This window comes from Pongo pygmaeus, chromosome 8, assembly GCF_028885625.2.
Source record: "Pongo pygmaeus isolate AG05252 chromosome 8, NHGRI_mPonPyg2-v2.0_pri, whole genome shotgun sequence".
NCBI lineage: Eukaryota > Metazoa > Chordata > Mammalia > Primates > Hominidae > Pongo > Pongo pygmaeus.
Window position 1 is genome coordinate 127,658,957 of NC_072381.2, and position 22,656 is coordinate 127,681,612.

Below are 22,656 nucleotides of genomic sequence, written 5' to 3' on the forward strand. Positions count from 1 at the left end.
CAATTGAGTGCTTTCCATTCAAAGGAGCTTCAATTTTGATTTATTGTAACAAAGTTCATTTCACCCAGAAAAGAAGCCCATTCATGTTTAGCCTCATGGTGCATGCTTTCTATCAAAGTGAAACTTCTTTATTAAATTGGTAGAAGAATTTATGAACACATATGGATAAGATAAAAAAAAAAAAACTCTTGGAGTTGAAAATGCTGGCAAAAATGGTCAGGCTAAGGGATTGATGTCTTCCTTATGCAGTGTTTGGCAAGTAGAACACAACTTTTTGGCCTCCTGGAGTCTTGGGATTTGAGAACATCACTCAGGCCCTCCATGGCTCATCTGGAAACATCCTGCTCCATCTCAGAGCCATACACTTTTATTTTTGCTCTTGGTGATGACATTTTGGTAAATGTTGAAATGCGGGGGAAAGGGTGTGAGCTTTTGCTCCTGAGAGGAGGCTACCCAAGCCATCCTTTATTGCTCAGCTGGTGAAGTTGATATAAACAGACATTCCCTCTTGAAAATTAAAAGTGGAGAATTTCTCTAGTTGGCATAAATGCCCTGTCCTTGTCATGACAGAAAGATTACTCCCACGGTTTCCTCGAAGAATATCTGCAGGTGACAGCAGTGAGGACCTTTTCCATCCTAGGCAGTGTGAGTTCCCTCCAAGCCCTGGAGAGAATGCCACCTGCCTTTCTCTCACCCTGGCTCCAGGGATCAGGGCCACACATCACCCCCCATCCCCACCCCTGCTCCCAGACCTCATGTGTTTGGCCTAAGGGGCCCTCTCTTCAAGAGCTGTACACACAATCCCCTAGAACATTTTCCTGTCCTTGGGGTACTCTCTGGGTGGCCCCTGAGACCCCTCCAGTTTCCCTGGCTGGGAGCAGCGTTGCCACACAGAGGGGCATCTCACTGTGTGTCCGTTCCCCGATCCCCATCCTCGTTCACCCATTGACCGTCCTCTGTCATTCCAAGGTTTTTTTCATCAGAAAGATGACAGGCCTGTGGTTGTCATTCCTTCGGCCACTGTTGCAGGTCATTGACTAAGGTCACCATAGATTTCAAGGTCCTTGTGTCCTTGTGGAAGACAGCACGGGGCTGAGGCATGGCTGGGACTCACTGTGGCTGTGGGCAAGACGTGCCTTCTTTCTGGCATGGTTCAGGTCAGGGTCTCTCCATGCTTGGTAACATGCCCAGGAGGCCCACCTGGGTTCCATGCTTTTCTTTCCATTTTCACTCACTTAACCAGCATCCCTTGTGAAAGAGGAAACTCAGGCTCAGAGAGATTGGCAGTTCAGGACCACCGTGACTGTAGTCGTATTTTGAAGTCAAACCAACTCCAGCCCACATGTGCTAGCTCTTTCTGGCTCTGCTCCATTCAGCTTTCACAGATGCTCGACACCAGCGTGACATCAGTCCTGCCATTGCTATTCATTCGCAGCAAATGTTACCAGAGAGGATATGTCTTGTTAAGCTCAAATAGTGATTATTTAGAATTCAGAACAAAAAGAGACTTCCGTGCTTTCTGCATTCCAGGTTGTTGCAATTGATTTTTTTCTGCTTTTCTAACAACTGCCCTGATTATCTGTTTTGCTTCCATTTTCTGTTGCTTCTTGCCCTTTGCTTGCAAAACAAACAGGCAAGCCTGGTAAGTAAACGCTTTCCCCCTAATTTGACACCTGCCCATCGCAACCCTTTGTTTGTTTGTTTTTCTATTTTTGTTATTTTTGCCTTGTGTATTGCTGCATTCCCCCCACATGATTTCATGATGTTTTGCCTGAAAAAGCCAGAAAAGTCTTCAGGAGCATTGTTTTGTTGTTGAGTGTAGGGCGTCTTTCTCCTGATTTGAAGAACCTAACTGCGTTTGTCACGTACAAAAGGATTTGTGAAGCATTCTTGCCTCCCCCGTCTCCTGGGAACGGGGTAATTCTATTTTTAAAAAGGGTTAGGTTGAGAGGAAAAGAAACCCGAGGCAGGCGAAATCTTGGATCCAGGAAATCAGAGGGACTTGGTTTGGTAAACAGCTCCTTTACCAAGTCAGGTGAAACATACACATGGGCTCAGATCAGCCCAGAATATACACCATAGAGCGTGCTGGGAACTAAGGAAGCAGCCAGAATTCCAAGAATAAAAACAAGCATTTGATTATTAGAGACATGTTGAAAGGCCCTTTCTTTTAGGAGTGTGGGTGTAGCAAGCAAGTTGCTGGCAATTCTTATCTCTGTCTGTGTTAAAAAGCTCCCTCTTTGCAAGCCACTGTGACACTGTTGCTCTGATTCCAGGGGTTACAGAGTTTATTATGGACAGTGAGGCTCTTAATAATGGGTTACCAATACGGGACTCTTCCTCCTTCTTGGGGGCTTTATATACAGTTTCTCATTTAATCTCCTGCAAATGCCAGGAGATACAAATGCTCTTTTTCCCTATTTTAGACAAGGAGGCCAAGACTCAGAGAGTTTAAAACCTGCTCAAGGTCACTCATATGGGAAGTGTTAGAGTGAGGGCTCGAACCCAGGCAGTCAGACTCCAGAGGCTCCTAGCCACTGGCCTGGGCAGCTCTGGACTGATGGTAGTGAGCGCTCTAGGAGTCCCACGATTGCTGAGACAGGTGGGAAGGACATTCGCCATCTTAACGGCTAGTGGTTCTCCAAGCAGGGTCCCTGCCCCACCCCAGACCTCCTAATCTCATGCCGTGGGGTGGAGCATAGCAGCCTGCGTGTGAACAAGCCCTTCAGCTGAATAAATCCATGCTCACGTGGGAGAGTTTTTGAAAATGAGGCGCTGGGACCCTAAGAGGTCAGAACTTTAGAGCAAGCTTATGTCAGGAACGGAGCTGAAACCGAGGAAATGACCCCACCACACCACACGGTAACAGTGTGCCTAGTTCTGGGGTATGTATGGCAAGATGCAGATCTGTCCAGAACCTAAGGGAAAAAAACTCACACAACAAAATCTCCCTGCTACTAAGGGAGCTGCATCCTTCAAGGTCTGTCATTACATGGGGCCCATGTAGAGACGTGGTTATGATCACGGCTTCAGGCTTGGGTTTGGGCTCTGCCATTTTCTCAGTGAACAGTGACTTAGCTTCTCAAACCCTCTGTTTCATCTTCTGTAAAATGAGGGTAAGAAAAGCTGCCCGGGTGGTTGTGATGCTCTAAGTTGTTCACTCGTCGCATGGACATGTATCAAGACATCCTGTATGCCTGGCACTGTCCTAGGCCCTGGGGCAGAGCAAGTGGACAAAACGGACTCTGGTGCCTGCCCTCACAGAGCGTGCATTCATCAGGGAGATGAGCCGCTGATACACCAGCATAGGCACGCACGCACACACGTGCACACATGCATGCACACATCTGATATAATGATAAGGGGTGGCTGCTGCTGCAAAGAGGAAAATAAAGGACTCTAGAGGAAGAGGAGCCATTTCCAGTACCTCTGGGGAGGTGACATGGGATCAGAGCCCTGAGAGAATGTTGGGGAGCCCTGGAAGCCCTGGGGCGGGACCCCCTGGGGCATTGGAGGCCTTCGTGGCTGGAGCGGAGAGGCCAGGGATGGTAGAGGGCGGAGCATGCGGGCAAGGATTTGGATGTTATTTCTGTTTCAGAGGGAGGTCACTGGGGGGGCTCTGAGCAGGAGTGAGGTAGCCTGGTTTGCACATTAGGAAGCTCGGTCTGGCTGCTGAGTGCTGGCTTAGGAACAGTCAACACCTAAAGCAGTCAGCAGGGCGCCTGCCACATGGAAGGGTCCAGTCAGCGCTGGCTCCCGCTGTTGTTATTTCCAGATGTGATCTGTCTATGGCAGCCAGCCCTCGGAGTCGTTCCAGGTGGCAGGCAGCCCCCTCCCCAGTGACGAGGGCCTGGCAGAAAGACAGGTCTGCTGAGCTCCTTCCCCAGGAGCTCTGAGTGGGAGCTTCTCCCTTCCCCACTCTGCTGTCACCAAGAGAGCAAATGATTCCTCACCCACCTGGGCCAGGGATGGATCCGCACAGAGGACAGAGGGGTGTTTCGTGTAGAGTAGTCAGAGAAGGCCTTTCCCATTAAATGTAGAAATGATTTTCTAAGCAGCCATAAAAAAGAACAAAGTCATGTCCTTGGTACCAGCATGGATGCAGCTGGAGGCCATTGTCCTCAGGCAATTAATGCAGAAACAGAGCGCCAAACACTGAGCATTCTCATTTATAAGAGGGAGCTACACGTTGGGTACACACGGACACAAAGATGGGAACAGAAGACACTGGGGAGTTCACAGTCGGGGTAGAAGGAAGGGAGACGGGTTGAAAAACTGCCTTTCAGGTACTATGCTCAGTACCTGGGTGACAGGCTCATTAGAAGCCTGTATCCCCACATTAGTCACACAGTATGGCCATGTAACCAACCTGCACATGTGCCCCAAATCTAAAAATATATGTTTTCTAGATATTTGGGGCAGATTATTAGCTTGGGATGGCCAAGGGCCAGAGAGGTGGGGCAGAGGACAATGGTTCCTCTCACCAGGATCAGCCACTCGGAACTGAGCCAACATTGAATTATATTGTACATCACTGAGAAATGAACCTTGACGGAAATAGCTCCATGTTTCTTGGAGTTACGGCACTTGCTGTATCGAAGACGCTATCTGTGCCTGTGTGAATGGAATTTCAGAGGAGACAGTTTTTTGGGTTCTGGGTTTCCAGATGTGTTAAGGATCTCCAAAGACCTCCTCTATGTCCTGATACGTAGGAGAGCCCATCCCTCACAGCCCAGACCTCACACCCTTTAATCGTCCCAACATAAAATTCACTAGCTGATGTCTTCTTTTTTACGTTACGGATCTGTCTGCTTGCTGTCAACAACCACATAGAATCACCAGGGACACCAGTATAGACCTGTGAAGGGGCTGCACTGATCAGGTTAAGCAATAGTAATGGCTCATTTCTACCTCACGCGAGGCTGCATAGGCCCGGGTCTGGGAAGCCAGGGCTCTGGTTTTTGTTCTGTTAGAGACAGTCTGGGAGGGCTCTGGGGCGTGGGTTCGTCCCAAGGAGAAGCTGGGGTTTGAGATGCCCCCACTGGTGAGGCTGAGTTGCATCTGAGGCCTCTGCAGGCCCCAGAGACCCAGTTTGGACTTTCTGGGCTCCATCGTTTGGCTCCTGGTCTCTCCTGCCAGAGGATGAACAGAGAGAGAAGTCGGTCTCCCACCAGACGGTGCAGCAGCTGGTTCTGGAGAAGGAGCAAGCCCTGGCCGACCTGAACTCCGTGGAGAAGTCTCTGGCCGACCTCTTCAGGAGATATGAGAAGATGAAGGAGGTCCTAGAAGGCTTCCGAAAGGTGGGGCTGAGTTTGGGGGCCGTGGAGGAGGAGGATCTGGTTGGGAGAGATTGTGGGAGCACTGGGAGCAGGAAGGATTCCGGAAGTCGGTCTTGAGCCATCTGCGAGGAGGGAGTCTATGCAGGCTGGGGAGGCTGACTTGGCCACCTGGGGTTACACCTGCATCTGAGAGTTCCTGGGGTTCCCACCACTGCTGGGCATTTGTTCTCGTGGGCTTGATGCCTGTCCTCTGCCCTGCCTTGTCAGAATGAAGAGGTGCTGAAGAGATGTGCACAGGAGTACCTGTCCCGGGTGAAGAAGGAGGAGCAGAGGTACCAGGCCCTGAAGGTGCACGCGGAGGAGAAACTGGACAGGTAACGTTAGCCACTGGGGGTGGCTCCCAGGGGCCTCCCAGCAGCCCTTACCCAGGCAGGCTGGGATCTCTGGCAGCGCCTGTGACATTGGCTTGGAAAGGGGGCATCATCCAAGTGTGTGTTTCAATAAGACTCGTGAGAAGGCACACACAGTTGGCATCATTTAATCAGTGGAGGATGCGTGTTGCAATGTCCAGGGTGCCCTGGCACCTTGGTCTCATGGCAATGGAATTGGGTTTGGTGTTCTCATGTGCTCCTGTGCTCCAGCTCCAGTTGGTGGCAGCTGGAGCCAGACCAGGCCACTCTCCCTGACTGGAGCTGGGAAGCAGGAGGTATCTCTAGTGATCCACAAAAAAAAGTGATAATTCCGAGCTCCCTGTCTCCGCAGGGCCAACGCTGAGATTGCTCAGGTTCGAGGCAAGGCCCAGCAGGAGCAAGCCGCCCACCAGGCCAGCCTGCGGAAGGAGCAGCTGCGAGTGGACGCCCTGGAAAGGACGCTGGAGCAGAAGGTAATAGGGGAGGGGTGTGGCCTCCAGGTGGGCCGGGCTGCTGCTCTCTGTGCTGCTGGCCAGTCCAGATAGGCTGGCCTTCCCTGGCCACTGCTGCTCCTGAAGATGAGTTCATGCTTCATGAGCATACCCTTGGCTCCTTCTAGAAGTTCCAATTTCATGCCAGCCCTGAGACCAGCTTGCTTTCCACCATTCCTGGAATTGCAGCCTGCATGTGTGTTTACTGCCATTTTCATTCCTTTTCAACATTCATTTATTTGTTGGATATTTATTAAGCGCCTACAATGTGTTAGGCATAGCCCTTGAACCTCTGCATCCGGCATGCTTACTGGTGAGTGGATGGGGTGTCCACCAGGCCCTGGCAGTGGCGGCCAGCTGATGCACAACATGGGCAGTGTCAGGGCTGGAAGGGCGCCCAGGTGGCCTCTAGTTCCAGGGACAGGGGTGATCTTCCCGAGGACGCTGAGCTTGTGCCCGGGTTTCCTGCTTTTGGATCTGGCACCCCTCCATCCACTGTGAGCACTGTCTCCCTGAGTGTCCAGATAAGAAGGTCCCTCAGCCCAGGAGGGCCCCTCTGAGCGTTGGGCTGTTGAGACTGCGTGTGTGTGAGTGAGGGCCAGCCTCCCTCCTTGGATGTGTTTCTCAAGGAGAGGATTTCCAGATGTGCAGCCTCCTTCCAGTCAATTTCCTGAGCCTTGGGGTTCCCCTGCGTCCACCAGCCCAGCAGCCTGGGTTAGCAGCACGATTTATGCATTTTGGGCCTTGATAGGCAGTGATGGGGCATCCTTTGTTGGCATCAGGAATCCATGTGCCTCCCGAGTGACCTCTATTACTCCAGGAGCGCCCAGCCAGCCCCAGGGGATTGGCTGTCCTCCTTTGCGCACTGTGGTTGGTGGTGGTCTCGAGGGGCATTTGGGCCAAGCAGTGGTGATCTCTGCCCTGGGCAGGTGCCAGTCCTCACTCCACCTAAGTGATGTTGGGGAAAGAGCCCTGGGGAGCAAGAAATGGGGCTCCTGTCCCCACTGCACCATCTGTCATGGCCCTGGGCAAGCCTCGCACCCCACCTCAGTGTCTAGGTTCCCTCTAGCCCTGAAAAGTAGAAGCCTGTATCGCTGGGCAGATGGATTTCCCTGAGGTCCATATCTGATACTCATCCAGTCTCCACTAGGCCCTGTGCCCTATAGGATATTCCTGGTTATCCAGAATTTGTTCATCTTACAGATCATTATTTTCATTCTTTTTTTTTTTTTGAGGCAGGGTCTTATTCTGTTGCCCAGGCTGGAGTGCAGTGGTGCAGTCATGGCTCACTGCAGCCTCAACCACCTGGGCCCAAGTGATCCTCCTGCCTCAACCTCCTGAGTAGCTGAGACCACAGGCATGCGCCCCCTACCAGGCTAATTTTTTTTATTTTTGTTTTCATAGAGATGGGGTCTCACTTTGTTGCCCAGGCTGGTCTTAAACTTGTGGGCTCAAGCAGTCCTCCTGTCTCGGCCTCCCAAAGTGCTGGGATTATAGGTGTGACATTAATTTAATTCTTTACCATTTTTCTTAGGATGAAAAAGACAGATGGCTACTAGACAGTTAATATCAAAATTGCATTAGAAAGTAGTCTGGAATATGCATATGTTCAACTACCTCTGTTTTGTCGGCTCTGATGATTGTTCTTAGCAGTATCCTCAGAACGAGATATGTGGTCACAACTGTCAAGTGCAAGTTTTTGCTCACTCACCCAGTATTTATTGAGCATCATTATGGTTTTAGTGTTGAGTGTGCATTTTTTATTCCTTGTATCTTGATAATCTATGTGTGGCATATTTGGTGACTTGAAAAATGGAATGTTTCATTAAAATAAAGATCGTATTAGAAGCCAGGTATGTTGGCTTGCGCCTGTGGTCCCAGCTACTCGGGAGGCTGAGGTGGGAGGACTCCTGGAGCCCAGAAGTTCAAGGCTGCGGTGTGCTATGATTGTGCCTGTAAGTAGCCAGCTGCATTGCAGCCTGGGCAACAGAGCAAGACCCTGTCTCTAAAATAAAGAAATAAAAACCATACTTCACAGTCATTTTGGCTATTGTAGCAGTTGAACATACAATGTTTCTTGGTGAGAAATGTAGCAATGTGTGTGTTTGAGATGGTTCCCCTGTTTCCATCAGGGTCTGATGGTGTTTAAATTGCATTATCTTAAACTGAACTTCCAGAGGAATGAACGAATCACACGGGTTCTTCCCTGAAAGACCTAAGTGATATCTAGGGGACAGTCCCATCTTAAAGAGATTCAGAAACATGATTCACCCAGACAATTCTTGTATGGAGGCGCTGGGCATTTCGCTCAATCAGTGCTTTGCAAAGGCTTTTGCTCCATGAGCTGAGCTTTATGATGAGGCAGTTTGCTTAGTGGTGGCTGATGATGCCAAGAGAGAGCTTGGAAAATCTCCAGGAATCACTTTCTAACGGGTCTGCTGATACCTCTTAGCCATCAGTCACTGTACATAATGTTGTTTCACAGTTATAATGGCAAAGCCATATAGGAGCTGGGTCAACCTGAATTTGTGTTCCAGGCTTGCCACATCTGACTGGCTGTGTGACCTTATACACAACCCTTAACTTCTCTGAGCCTCCATTTCCTCACTGAAAAATGAGGATAATACTGGCTTCCTTGAACGTACTATTGAGGGAACCAGGGGAGGCCAGAGTGCCTGGGATGTCTTTAGCATGGTGATCAGCTAATGGTGAGCACTCCAATAAGATGGAAAAGCACCGTTAGCAGCCCCAGCAGGGGCCATAGTGGCCATGATAGTATTTATTTATTTTTTTTTTGAGATGAAGTCTGTCTCTGTTGCCCAGGCTGGAGTGCAGTGGCGCAATCTCGGCTCACTGCAGCCTCCGCCTCCCAGGTTCAAGCGATTCTCCTGCCTCAGCTTCCCTAGTAGCTGGGATTACAGGTGTGTGCCACCATGCCCAGCTAATTTTTTTGTATTTTTAGTAGTGACAGGATTTCACCATGTTGGCCAGGCTGGTCTTGAACTCCTGACCTCAGGTGATCCACCCGCCTCGGCCTCCCAAAGTGCTGGGATTGCAGTTGTGAGCCACTGTGCCTGACCAATAATAGTAATTTTAAGATTAGTCGTCAGTGCTGCACCCCATTCAGAGCCCCATCATCCAGCTGGCGTTTGAGTGCCTCTCTTGAGTCGTTGACCTCAGATGCAAATTTGAGCCAGGAGGTGGGCCAGGGTTCTGTTCCAGGCAGGCTTTTCCCACAGCGGGGACTGCTGCTGGGAAGGACTGAAACTTCCCCTCCACTGAGGAGAGCCACTTCTTCCCGAGCACTGACACAATGATGAGTGACACCAGGAGTTCTAACTTAGAAACAGAGGGCACGTGGCTCTGGGCTGGAACATGTCTCAGGAGTTCTGAGGTTTTCAGGGAAGGGCTCTGCACAGCCTCAGGGACAGGCTTTTGGTGAAGACTCACCTTCTGTGGGAATCTCAAAGAAAAGTTGGCTACAAAACATCCCCAGTATGCTGGAGGGATCCAGTCCCCTTGGAGAAGGCCTTTGGAGATTGGTTGTGCTGTTGAACTTGATCAGCATCAGAGCCAGCATGTAACCTATCTGAAAGCAAAGCCACACCGTCCATGATGGAGGGTTCCTCCCGCTGGATTCCCTCACTCTCTGAGAAGATGGACAGTGTAGGATCATCTGTGCTAGACAAACCTGTGGTTGGTTCCCCTTGATTAGACAGGCAAGGTGTGGTGGGAGAATCACCTTAAAGCCAGCTCGCATCTGCCTCCCACCCCCCATGACCCTGTAGCCACAGCACCACCTGTTTGGCATCCCTCTGAGCAATGCCAGTGATCCCATTCACGTAGAACTGCGTAACCCTCCTTATGCTACATCTCAAAAAAGCCACCGAGGGGTTTACCGCAGACCCTCCTCACCTCAGATCACATCCTTCCCAGGCAAATAAAGGGAAAGGAACCAGACTAGTTAGTCCTTCACCCTGTGCTGGTCACTGCCAGGAAACTACATTTATCACCTCATTTACTTCTCAGAAAGAAACATGTTATCACCTATGTTCTAGAGATAAGGACACCAAGGCTCAGAGAGGTTGTGTAACTTGTGGAAGATCACACAGCTACAGCTGGGATGTATACTCAGATTGTTTGGCTCCAAGTCATTTGTCTCACTGCTTTAGATAACTTCAGTGGGGACCAAGGGGCCTGGCGGTCCCCCATCTCCCCAAAAAGCCCCATGAGCATTCTGATTGGCCAGATTTCAAACATCAGCAACTTCTTTCTTGTCTTCACTTTCAGAATAAAGAAATAGAAGAACTCACCAAGATTTGTGACGAACTGATTGCCAAAATGGGGAAAAGCTAACTCTGAACCGAATGTTTTGGACTTAACTGTTGCGTGCAATATGACCGTCGGCACACTGCTGTTCCTCCAGTTCCATGGACAGGTTCTGTTTTCACTTTTTCGTATGCACTACTGTATTTCCTTTCTAAATAAAATTGATTTGATTGTATGCAGTACTAAGGAGACTATCAGAATTTCTTGCTATTGGTTTGCATATTCCTAGTATAATTCATAGCAAGTTGACCTCAGAGTTCCTGTATCAGGGAGATTGTCTGATTCTCTAATAAAAGACACATTGCTGACCTTGGTCTTGCCCTTTGTACACAAGTTCCCAGGGTGAGCAGCTTTTGGATTTAATATGAACATGTACAGCGTGCATAGGGACTCTTGCCTTAAGGAGTGTAAACTTGATCTGCATTTGCTGATTTGTTTTTAAAAAAACAAGAAATGCATGTTTCAAATAAAATTCTCTATTGTAAATAAATTTTTTTCTTTGGATCTTGGCAATAAGTGTGGCTCGAATTTATTTTCTGGGAAGGGTTGAGTCTTTTCTCACCTTTGTCAAATATCAGATTTGGCTTTGTGCTCTTCTCTGTCTGGGCTCATTTCTTTTTCCATAGACTTAAATACTATTTCCTTTGTTATCGTGGCTGCATTTGTAGGATGAAGCTAATGAGAAATACTGACTTTCTACTTCAATAATGAAGTGAATGCACTGGATTAGCTGAGATTTGGTTTTTACAAAGCCTCTTTGACTTTAGGAAGCAAATCTATTTCCTTTTATTGAGTCAAGGAAGTAACAGACTGCCACTCTTTCTGTTCAGTCCTTTAGTGTGTGAAGGTCAACCCTGAAACCCCCATTCCCCTCTAAAGAAAGGATTGGGAAAGGGTGCGCAATTGCCAGTGGGCGGCAGGTAATTAGGGCACTTTGGAGATTAAACTAGCAGTGTGCCTGGCCTGAGATCGCTTCATTGCTGCCGACTTGCTCAGGGCTCCCAGGTTGAAGGGTGTGTGGATGAGGGGAGTTAGGGGGCTGGAAAGGTGTAATCATTTCCTAGGGCTGCCATTAACAAATCACTGTAAACATCTGCAGCTTTAAACAGCAAAATTTATTCTCAGTTCTGGAAGGCAGAATCCAGAATCAAAGTATCAGTGGGGTTAGTTCCCCCAGGAGGCTCTGTGGGAGTCTGTCCCATGCCTCTTCCAGCAACTGGTGGCTGCTGGCTCTCCTTGGCGTCCCTTGGCGTGTAGCCTCAGCACCCCAATCTCTGCCTCTGTCTTCACGTGACTTTCTCGCTGCATTTGAGATTTCCCTCCTTTCTTATAAGAACACCAGCATTGGATTTAGGCCATCCCCAATCAAGGATGGTCTCAGCTCAAGATCCTCAGTTACATCTGCAAAGACCCTGTTTCCAAATAAGGTCGCATTCACAGGTAGGAGGGATTAGGATGTAGACATATCTTTTTGGGTACATGTGTGTGTCAATGGGATGTGTGGTATGGGCTGTAAACTTGGAAGGCAGATGAGAGCCCCTGATGGCCCAGATCTCAACTGTCCCTCTTTCTGCCTCGGCACGGTGGCTACGGGCAACTCCTCTCACAGCAGGACAACCCCCACCCATAACAGGATAGGCCTTAGGCAGCCTCAGCTTTTCAGGGACAGGGTGGGGAGTGTTTTCTGTGATTTATAAGGTGGATGAAGTTCAGCTGTGCCAGACAGCGCCAAGGAGAGAGGACCGCACATGTGCTGTTGACCTGGCAGCCTGCTCCGGGTGGGGGCGGGGGGGTGGGGGGCGGGATGCGCGGCGTCTTTTATGCTCTGAGATCCTTTGTTTTCTTTCTGCTGCGCTTTCGAAATCCATCCAGCAGAGCCTGCCTCTGGTGCCACTGAGACCCTCACCTGCCAGGCACCCTAAGCCAGGGCAGGGAACTGCCTCTTTCCCACTGCCAGCATCCTTTGCTTGGTCCAGCTTCCTGGTCACAGCATGTTCTGGGGCCCTGCCATGACCCCTTACCCAGGTGCTCGCTTCTCAAGGCCAAACCCCTGCTCTGCCCTCACTCCAGATTCTGACCTCGACTGCATTCTCAGAAATGCGCAGCTTGCATCTCTTGGAAACTTCTTTCTCATTAAGTGAAACATTTCCATTGTGAAAAAATTAGAAAACAGGTAAGAAAAAAACCTTATAACCCCCAAACCGAGAAACTGTTAATGTTTGTCTGTATGTTTAATGGCCTTTTTCTCCATCTATAAAATATGTTATTTGTTGTTTGTATTTTTAAAAGTGCCACCCGTATCACCCTGTGCAGCCACCTGTGGTGGTCCTGCACACAGTTTTGGAGACTTTTTTCACCTGATACTATAATGTGACCGTCATGTTATGGTAAACTTTTTATATCAATGAATATAGCTCTTCATCATTTTGAACGCTGCATAGCATTCCATGTACCAAAATATGTTTAACCAACCCTCCCCCCGGTACTGGTGAGCGTTTATATTGTGTCCATGTTTTTCTATCATTATGCATGCCACATGAGTGTCCTTACATATATTTACGAATGTGAGTATTCTTTAGGTCAAATTCCTAAGAGTGGATCACCTGGGTTGAAGATGTCACTGCACTCCAGCCAGAGACCACTGGGACCTGTGGCTGAGCAAGTTGGGTTTATTGCTTGTTGCAAAAGTGAGCCAGGGCACATGCCAGAGGAAGCTCTGAGCATCTCAGTTGGAGAGTCTTAGGAAGGCTGTAGGCATAGGATTCGGACTTGGGTTAGTCATTCCAGGGAGGATCTCAGGAAGCTAGGCTTTGGTCTGGCAATTCTAAGACTGGGTGCGTCGATAAATCTGACCTACAAGAAGAGAGAACTGGGGGGAGTGGGGAGGGATAGCATTAGGAGATATACCTAATGCTAAATGATGAGTTAATGGGTGCAGCACACCAACATGGCACATGTATACATATGTAACAAACCTGCACGTTGTGCACATGTACCCTAAAACTTAAAGTATAATAATAATAAAATTAAAAAAAAAAAAGAGGACTAGAGTAAGATAAAGCTGCAACTGGTAAAGAAGCAACAGTCATACATATTATCCAGGATTGAGAGACAGTCCTGCTGTGGTTTGGATGATGTCCCGTGTGGGTGCAGACATTTGTGGAGTGGGCTGGTTCTTGTTTTTTAATTCACTGCAGTCCAAGTGGCCTGTCTGGTGCTCATGTTTTGTGAAATGGTTTATGGCCTCGGCCCAGCCATGAGTGCCAGGTCAGCTCCCGGTTGCCAGGGCTGCTTTTCTCTTTCTGAAAGGGTTTGCACATTTTTAAAGTTTGCGAAGCTCATTGCCAAATAGCCTTCCTCTAAGGTTGTACTGATATATGGCCCTTCCCTCCGCTCTCAGTAGTCTGTACATTTTGGGGTATGTGATCCATCCCCTGGGCCGCACTCTCTCTACCTGTCAGCCCAGCCTAGCGAGGAGGAGGGAAGAGAAATCCAGAATAGTAGTTGGAGTAAATAGTATAACTGACTATGAGAAAATGTTTATTGTTTTCCCTCTGTGCTGTGATTTCACTTGTTCTCAACTGATTTGTTGGGCTGTCTACAAAGCCTCCAGTGAAAGAACATTTCTACTTGCTGTTACAGGTAAGTATCTGAACTGAACAGGCCCTGCCTGACTGCCGTCAAAATTATAGTGCCCAGAGCAGATAAACTCAGGGAAGCAGTCAATTCCCCTGCAGAATTGTTTCTTACCAGAGCTTATGTCTCTCTAGATAAGTGTAACTCAGGCTGAGAAGCAAGTGGCTCCAGAATATAATGAATCATTCCTGTAGCTGGAGACCTATGTCATGGGTCTAACAATGCCCATCCTGTGCAACTACTATGAAGGTTAGAGAAAATGATCGCAGCTGCTGGGCACATGGTAAAGCTTAATCAATGGTGGAGATGATCATGACAATGAAGATTACAGGGACTTGGCAAAGAAGTGGTAAGGGCCTTTGTGGCCTGGGGCCCCGGAGAAGTGGGGCAGCTCTCTTGGCCCCAAGGGGTTTGGCCAGGCCTGCCTCATGTCCTGGGGGCAGGGACCAAGCTATAGAAAGACTCCTCCATAGGGAGAGGGGTTTGCCTCAGTCCTCCTCCTCCCCAGGGGCTGCATGTGGATGGAGACATGGAGGTTGGATCAAGCTTGCACTGTGTGCAATTATAGCCCACACAAACGAATGGAAAACTAAATCCCAGAATCCCAGGCTTGGCCTCAGGCCCACCTCCATGCTTGGCTGCCTCGCTACCCGAGCATCACCCAGGCTGCGGCTCCGTCAGTGCCTGGGATGCTCTGGGAAGTGGCGTGCATCAGCTCACCCATCGTTTGTTAGCACGCCTTGCAGTGGGCCCTGAGCAGTGTGTGTTTCTATTCAACTGGCTTCTCTTTTGAAACCCTAAAGGGCTGTGTCAAGGTGAGCAGGGATATGAGATGGGGGACCCCCCCAAGAGAGAGGGCTGGGGTGATGGCTGCGCCCTCTTCCTCCTCCACTCCCCTGCGGGCGATCTGGCTGGAAGGTGGAGAGGAAAGCTCACCCCAGCGCCTAGAGGCTGCACCAGCCCCTGGTGAAGCACTGAGCTGTAGGATCTCAGCTCTGCCACCTTCTAACTGTGACTGGGGTAGGTCACACCGTCTGTGGGCCCACAGTGAGGATTCCTACTTAACCACAGGGCCATTGTGAGGTGTGCCTGGCCCCAGGACCCACATGGGCTCAGATGAGTCACTTTTTCCTCTGCACTTACTTTCTCTCATGCACGTATTCATCCTCGGGATGGCAGCTGAGAATGGTTTATATTATTTTGCTTTGCTGAGTGGGAGCTCAAGAGCAGGCACCTGACCCCATTCGAGGCTTTCCCCTCCCCCTGTGCCCCAGCAGCTTTGGGATTCTCAGCAGTCTTAGAAACTTTGGTTTGCTAAGTCAGCTGCAATCTTGAGCTTCGAACTTTTTTTCCTGGCTCAGCGTTTCCTCGGGGCTCTCAAATTAAAGGTAGCTTTGTTGAGATACGAAGATTACCTTGTGAGGACAGGGAGTGGAAGTGAGTGGAGAGGGAGCTAGGAAAGAGGGGGGTGGGCACTGAGGACAGCAGGGCCAGGGCCAGGGGATCTTGGGGATTCCTTTTCTCAGCCCCTTGGGTGTAAGATCTGAGGGGCCCAAGGGCCATGCCAGGGAACATGCCCCTGCAGACACCTCCCTATTCCAGGCTGCTGACCTGGGAGAGAGAAGCCATCAGTGCTGTGCGTGGGACAGGCGAGGGAGGCGACGGGGACAGGAAGAACTGCCTGGCTCACTGGCAATTGTTCCTTTCATCTACTGCTTGGCCCTGGTAAGGTGCTGAGGTTTCTTCCTTTTTATTTTTTTTGTTTTGAAATGTGAATTTCAACATTTCAAATTACTGTTACTTCTAACATTGTCATTTTTTTATTAAGGTTAAACATAAAATTTACCATCTTAACTTTTTAAGTGCAGGATTAAAACAGTACAGTTGAGTGCAGTACAGTTAAGTGCAGGATTAAAATAGTACAGGATTAACTACACGCATTTTTTTTTTTTTTTTTTGAGAAAGCATCTTGCTTTATCACGCTGGAGTGCAGTGGCACCATCAGGGCTCACTGCAACCTCGACTTCCTGGGCTCAAGTGATCCTCCCACCTCAGCTTCCTGAGTAGCTGGGATTACAGGTGTGTGCCAAAATGCCCAGCTAAATTTTTTATTTTTTGTAGAGACAGGGTCTCACTATGTTGCCAGGGCTGGTCTCAAACTCCTGGCCTCAAGCAGTCCTCCTGCCTCGGCCTCCCAAAGTGGTGGGATTACAGGCGTGAGCCACTGTACCTGACCCTAAGTGCACACTATCGTGCAACAGATCTCTAGAACTTTATCATCTTACAAAACTGCAATTAATTATCTATGCATTAAACAACCCCTTTTTCTCTCCCCATGACCAATCACCATTCTACTTTCTGCTTCTAAGAGTTTGATACTCTAGATACTTCATGTTAAGTGGAATCAGGCAATATTTGTCATTTTGTGACTGGCTTTATTTTGCTTAACAAGATGTCTTCGAGGTTCATCCATGTTGAAGCATATGACAGAATTTCCTTCTTTTTAAAGGCTGAATAGTATTCCATTGTATGTATATACCGTATTTTCTATATCCATTCATCCATCAGTGGACGTTTGGGTTGCTTCTACTGTTTGGCTATTATGAATAACGCTGCAATGAACATGAGAATGTAAATATCTCTTCAAGATCCCGGTTTCAGTACTTTTGGATGTATACCCAGAAGCAGGTTTGTTGGATCATCTGCTAGTTCTATTTTTAATTTTTTGAGGAACCTCCATACTCTTTTCCTTAGCAACTACACTGTTTTATATCCCCACCAAGAGTGCACAAGGATTCCAGTTTTTCGACATCCTCACCAACATTTATTTTCTGTTGGTTTGTTTCAATAGTGGCCACCCTAACAGGTGTGTGGTGATAGCTTATTGTAATTTGTATTTGTATTTTCCTGATGATTAAGGCTATTGAGCAACTTTTCACATGCTGCTTGGCCATTTGTATTTCTTTGGAGAAATGTCTATCCAGGTCCTTTGCTGAGTTTAAAATCAGTAATTCATAGGAGTTCTTTATATATTCTGAATATTAACTCCTAATCAGGAGTACGTATCCTTATTAGAGATATAGTTTGTAAATGTTTTCTGCCATTCTGTGCATTGCCTTTTTACCCTGTTGGTTGTTTCCTTTGCAGTGCAGAAGTTTTAAAGTTTGATGTAGTGTCATTTCTCTGTTCTTGATTTTGTTGTCTGTCCTTTAGGCGTCATATCCAATACATCATTGCCATTCAAATGTGATGAAGTTTTATGTTTTTTTTTTTTTTTTTTTTTGAGTTGGAGTCTCACTCTTGTCAGCCAGGCTGGAGTGCAGTGGCACGATCTTGGCTCACTGCAAACTCCGCCTCCCAGGTTCAAGCAATTCTCCTGCCTCAGCCTCCCGAGTAGCTGGGATTACAGGTGCCTGCCACCATGCCTGGCTAATTTTTGTATTTTTATAGAAATGGGGTTTTGCCATGTTGGCCAGGCTGGTCTCGAACTCTTGACCTCAGGTGATCCACCCGCCTTGGCCTCCTGAAGTGCTGGGATTACAGGCGTGAACCACTGTGCCTAGCCTGAAGTTTTTCCCAGCCTGAGCAACATAGCAAAACCATGTCTCTTCAAAAAAAATTTTAAATTAGCAGGGTGTGGTGGTGTGCACATGTAGTCCTAGCAACTCAGGAGGCTGAAGCAGTAGGATTGCTTGAATCCAGGAGTTTGAGGCTGCAGTGAGCTATGATTGCATCACTGCACTCCAGCCTGAGTTACAGAGACCCTGGCTCAAAAAAAAAAAAAAAAAAAAAAGAAAAAGGAAAGAAAAGTTTTTCCCTATTTTTTTCTAGGAGTTTCATAGTTTTCAGGTTTCATATATTTAGGTTTTTAATCCATTTTGAGTTAATTTTTGTATATAGTGTAAAGTAAGGGTCCAACTTCATTTTTGGCATGTAGATATCCAATTTTTCTGACACCACTTGTTTCCCCATTTTGTAGCCTTGGCAGCTTTGTCGAAGATGATTTGACCATATATGTGTAGTTTTATTTTGGGGCACTCTATTCCATTCCATTGGCTTATATGTCTGTCTTTATGCTAGTACCATACTGTTTTAATTACTATAGCTTTGTAATATGCTTTGAAATCAGGAAGGGTAAGGCCTCCAGTTTTGCTTTTCCTTCTCAAGATTGTTTTGGCTACTTGGGATCCTTTTAGATCCCATATGAATTTTAAGATTCTTTTTTTCTATTTCCGCAAAATATGCCTTTGGGATTTTGATAGGATTGCATTAAATCTGCAGGTTACTTTTAATGGTATTAAGTTTTCCAATCCATGAAATGGGTTTTCTTTCCATTTATTTTTGTCTTCTTTAAATTCTTTCAGCAATGTTTTGGATTAGTGTACAAGTCTTTCTCTTTGGTTAAGTTTATTTTGATGCCACCATTGGTGAGATTGTTGTCTTAATTTTCTATTTAATTGTTTACTGTTATTGCATGGAAATGCAACTGGTTTTTTTGTGTTGATTTTGTAGCCTGCAACTTTACTGAATTCATTTATTAGTTCTATCAGCATCTTTGTTTGGAATCTTTAGAGTTTTCTAAATATAAGGTCATGTTATCTGTGAACAGAGATAATTATACTTCCTCCTTTTCAAGTTAGATGCCCTCAGTATCACAAATTATATCTTTTCATATTTTGCAACCATTAACATAGGTTTGGGTTTTTTTGGGGGAGTGGGGAGAGCTCTGTCACCCAGGCTGGAATGCAGTGGCACGATCTTGCCTCACTGCAGCCTCAACCTCTGGGGCTCAAGTGATCTTCTCTCCTCAGCCTCCTGAGTAACTGGGACCACAGGTGCATGCCATCATGCCTGGCTAATTTTGTTTGTTTTTTACAGAGATGAAACTTCACTATGTTGCTCAGGCTGGTCTCAAACTCCTGGGCTCAAGCAATCCTCCTGCCTCAGCCTCCCAAAGTGCTGGGATTACTGGCATGAGTCACCATGCCCAAAATAACATAGTTTTATAGTTATAGTTATTTTTATGCTTTTATCTTCTAAATTCTATACAAGAATTAAGTGATTTACACAACAATTACAGTATTCCAGGATTCTGAATTTGTATATGTATTTACTTTTACTAGAGAGCTTTATATTTTTGTTTGTTTTCATGTTATCTACTGTTTTTTCATTTTAACTTGAAAACTCTCCTTAGCAATTCTTATAAGACAAGTCTAGTAGTGATGAACTTCTTCAGTTTTTGTTTATCTAGGAAGGTCTTTATTTTACCTTCATTTTTGAAAAAAAAAAGTTTTGTCAGATATAGTATTCTTGGTTGGCAGTTTTCTTCTTTCAGCACTTTGAATATATCATTCCACTACCTTCTAGCCTATAATGTTTCTGCTGAAAAATCTGTGGATAATCTTATAGTTGCTCTCTTGTACATTATGAATTGCTTTTTTTTTTTTTTTAGCTGTTTCATGATTCTTTCTTTGTCTTTTACTTGTAACAGTTCGATTTTGATATATCTTTGTGTGAGCCTCTTGGGTTTAACCTAGTTGGAATCCTGTAAGCTTCTTGAATGTGGATGTCTGTTTTCTTCCTCAGATTTGTGAAGTTTTCAGTTACTATTTCTTCAAATAAGCTCTCTGCCCTTTTCTCTCTTCTCTTTCTGAAGCTCTCATATGTGTATTGGTCTGCTTGATGGGGTACACGGGTCTCTTAGATTTTCTTTACTTTTCTCCATTGCTTCTTTTTTTCCCCTCTGACTTGATAATTTCAAATAACGTCTCTTCAAGTTCCCCTGATTCTTACTTTTGCTTGATCAAGTATGCTATTGAATCCCTCTAGTGATTTTTTTTATTTCAGTTATTGTATTCTTCAGTTCCAGAATTTTATTTTGTTCTTTTTAAGTTTCTATTTCTTTGTTATTTTCAAGTTTCTATTTCTTTGTTATTTTCATTTTGTTCATACATCATTTTTGTGATTTTGTTCAGTTGTCTCTTTTTGTTCTCTTGTAGCACATCAAGCTTCTTTAAGATGATTATATTTATTTCCTCGTCAGGTAACTCATAGATCTCCATTTTTTAGGGGCAGTTTTTGCAGATTTACTTTATTTCTTTGATTGGATTATGTTTTCCTGTTTCATGTGCTGTGGGTTTTTGTTTTATTTTATTTTTTGCTGTGATTTGTTCATTTGAAAAACAGTCACAGCAGTCACTCCTCCCAGTCTTTATAGACCAGTATCCTACAGGGAAAAACCTTTACCAGTCAGTTCAGCCAATGATTCTGGGGCCCTCACAAACATTTTCTGAGGGTGTATCTTCTCTGGGCTTGTGTATATAATAGAAAGGCTTGCTGGTTTCTTTTTAGGAGCTTGTAGGCTCTTGTTCCTTCTAATGTCTGTTGGTAGTGCTGCAGGTTCTCTGGGACTGCAACAAGACACTGAGCTCTCTTTTGCTCTCAGTGACCCCTAGGCATCCAAAATATGCCAGTTCCTCATAATTGCTCCAAGTAAGATGAAACAGAAACTAGTCCTGTGGGCATCATGCCAAAAAGCTGAAATGTTGAGTGTACATTCCATTCTTCTTTTTCTTTCCCAATGGAGAAGTCATGAGGTTTTTGCTCCTGATTGCACCAAGTTGTGCTGGCTTTGGGGAAGGGCTATCTTGTTTTTATATAAAATGATTTTTCTTGCCTGTTTCAATGTGGTTATTCTTTGCTTTGAGCTTGCGTGGGGGTACAACAGCTTCTTAAATGATTTCTGGGGTCTCAGAAGGCTTTTTGAGCTGTATATTGTCAAGTTAATTTCCCTGTTGGGGAACGAGATCAGGAGCTTCCTATTCTGCCATCTTGCTCAGATCCTGAGCAAAGCCTCTTTGTTTTCCACAATATTCTCGCTAGAAAAAATTAAAGCAGGGTGGAGATGCATATGGGCAGGGTCAAAGTGTGTGTATGCACAGGGATTGTTGGAAGGAGGAAAGATATTAACATTTGAGTACCCACAGTTACTCACTCAAGTTAGTGCTATCTCTTTTTAGCCTTCAAATGATCTGGTGAATGAAAACTATTTTTATTTTACAAGAAGGAAACAGGCTCAGAGAAGTTAGAAGACTTGCTCAGGTCAATCAGGAAACGAGGCAGCCAGGATTCCATCCCAGGTCTTGACAAAAAGGCCCACATCCTTTACAATCCCTGGAGAAGTGTTTTCTTTACAAGGAATTCCAAGCAGAAGGTGGTGGGGAGATGAGGTACAGGGGTGAGGATGCTCCCGAGCACATGTGGTGGGTCCTTACGTCCATTCTTTAGTCTAGTTGGTGGTGCTGTCTTCAAGTCTGGACTTGACTCCTCTATTGCATTTATGGACTATAGAAAGCATCCTTCTTGTTCAATGGATGGAAGCAGCAGTGGGGCTCACCTAGGGTGTACATTGTTAGATGCGTTGGAGTGGCCTTCTTCCTCATCTTGTTTGTTTCCCTTGGGTGGTCGGTGGACCAGTGGTACTTCCCCAGGTTGGTGGTGACCAGCTGGGCAGGGCTTCTGTGCTCTCAGGGCCGGACTCTCAATGGCAGAATCTGGAGAGTTCACGGACTGTCTTTTGGGTTTATTTGAAAAAGCAACTTGGAGATCAAAAGAGATAGGACTAGATAAAATTCACACTCCTTGGCCTCTATGAGCCCTGGGATATCGAGCCGCTTCTCCCCTTCCTTCCTCCTTCCTCCGTTCTCATCCTGCGCTGCAATCAGACTGCACGGGCCATTCCTTCAGTGGCTCCTTATTTCTCCACTCCAGCCTAGCACATGCTGTTCTGTCTGCCTGAGACACTCACCCTTATCCCCATCATTTTGTCTCTCAGCTAACTTCTCTTCTGTTATGTCACTTCCTCCAGGGAGTCCTCCTTGAAGCCTTGGGCCTGGGTAAGTGTTTAAAAATGTAGGTTTTATTATTATTTTGTTATGATTGAGATATGGCGAGGCCAATAGATAAGGAGATAATTGCCTTTGAAAAGATAGTTTGTTACAATTCCCAAGAGGAGGGGGCATACCCTGCCACTGGGCACAGGACACATAGGTTTAGAATTGGTGAGTTTGAATAATTTCAGTGGGCTCTGGGGTATAGGGATTGTCTCTCATCTGGTAGTACTTGGCCCTGGGTGATTAGGGCAAGTGGATAGTGGCCCTGAGTTTGACAGCTTGATAAGGGAGGTGGTTGGGGTATAGGCTCTAGTTTAATTGGTTTGTATATGAAAGGCATGCTTGTAGGAGTCCTTTACTATCTCTAGGAATTATTAATAGCTAGCCCTGGGAGGGGCAGTCCCTCCAGAGTGAGCAAGGCCCCAGATGTCAAAGCCTCAGAATGAAAAAGCAGGTTAATGTGGTCGATTGCCTCTCCTATGAATTCCTGCAGCTCACTGACTTAACTACACTGTGAGCCTTACAGCGCAGATGTTAAACCTCCAAAAGTAAGGTGCCCAGGCACGGAAGGTGATTTTCAGGGGCAGCTCATGCATGACTTTTTTTAAGTTATGTAGTT

General features: G+C 46.6%; 1 protein-coding gene across 10 annotated transcripts in view; it reads left to right on the forward strand.

The window, feature by feature from the left end:
* The window catches only part of TACC2 (transforming acidic coiled-coil containing protein 2), a 256,831-nt gene extending 245,809 nt beyond the window's left edge, over window positions 1-11,022 (forward strand). For all 10 annotated transcript variants that reach the window (XM_054503818.2, XM_054503817.2, XM_063670346.1 and 7 more), the window contains 4 exons: window positions 5,140-5,300; window positions 5,547-5,653; window positions 6,042-6,162; window positions 10,471-11,022. In XM_054503818.2, the coding sequence (XP_054359793.1) occupies window positions 5,140-5,300; window positions 5,547-5,653; window positions 6,042-6,162; window positions 10,471-10,536 (455 nt within the window). In that variant the 3' untranslated portion in view covers window positions 10,537-11,022. The remainder of the gene's footprint in view (window positions 1-5,139; window positions 5,301-5,546; window positions 5,654-6,041; window positions 6,163-10,470) is intronic.
* Window positions 11,023-22,656: the final 11,634 nt, after the last annotated feature.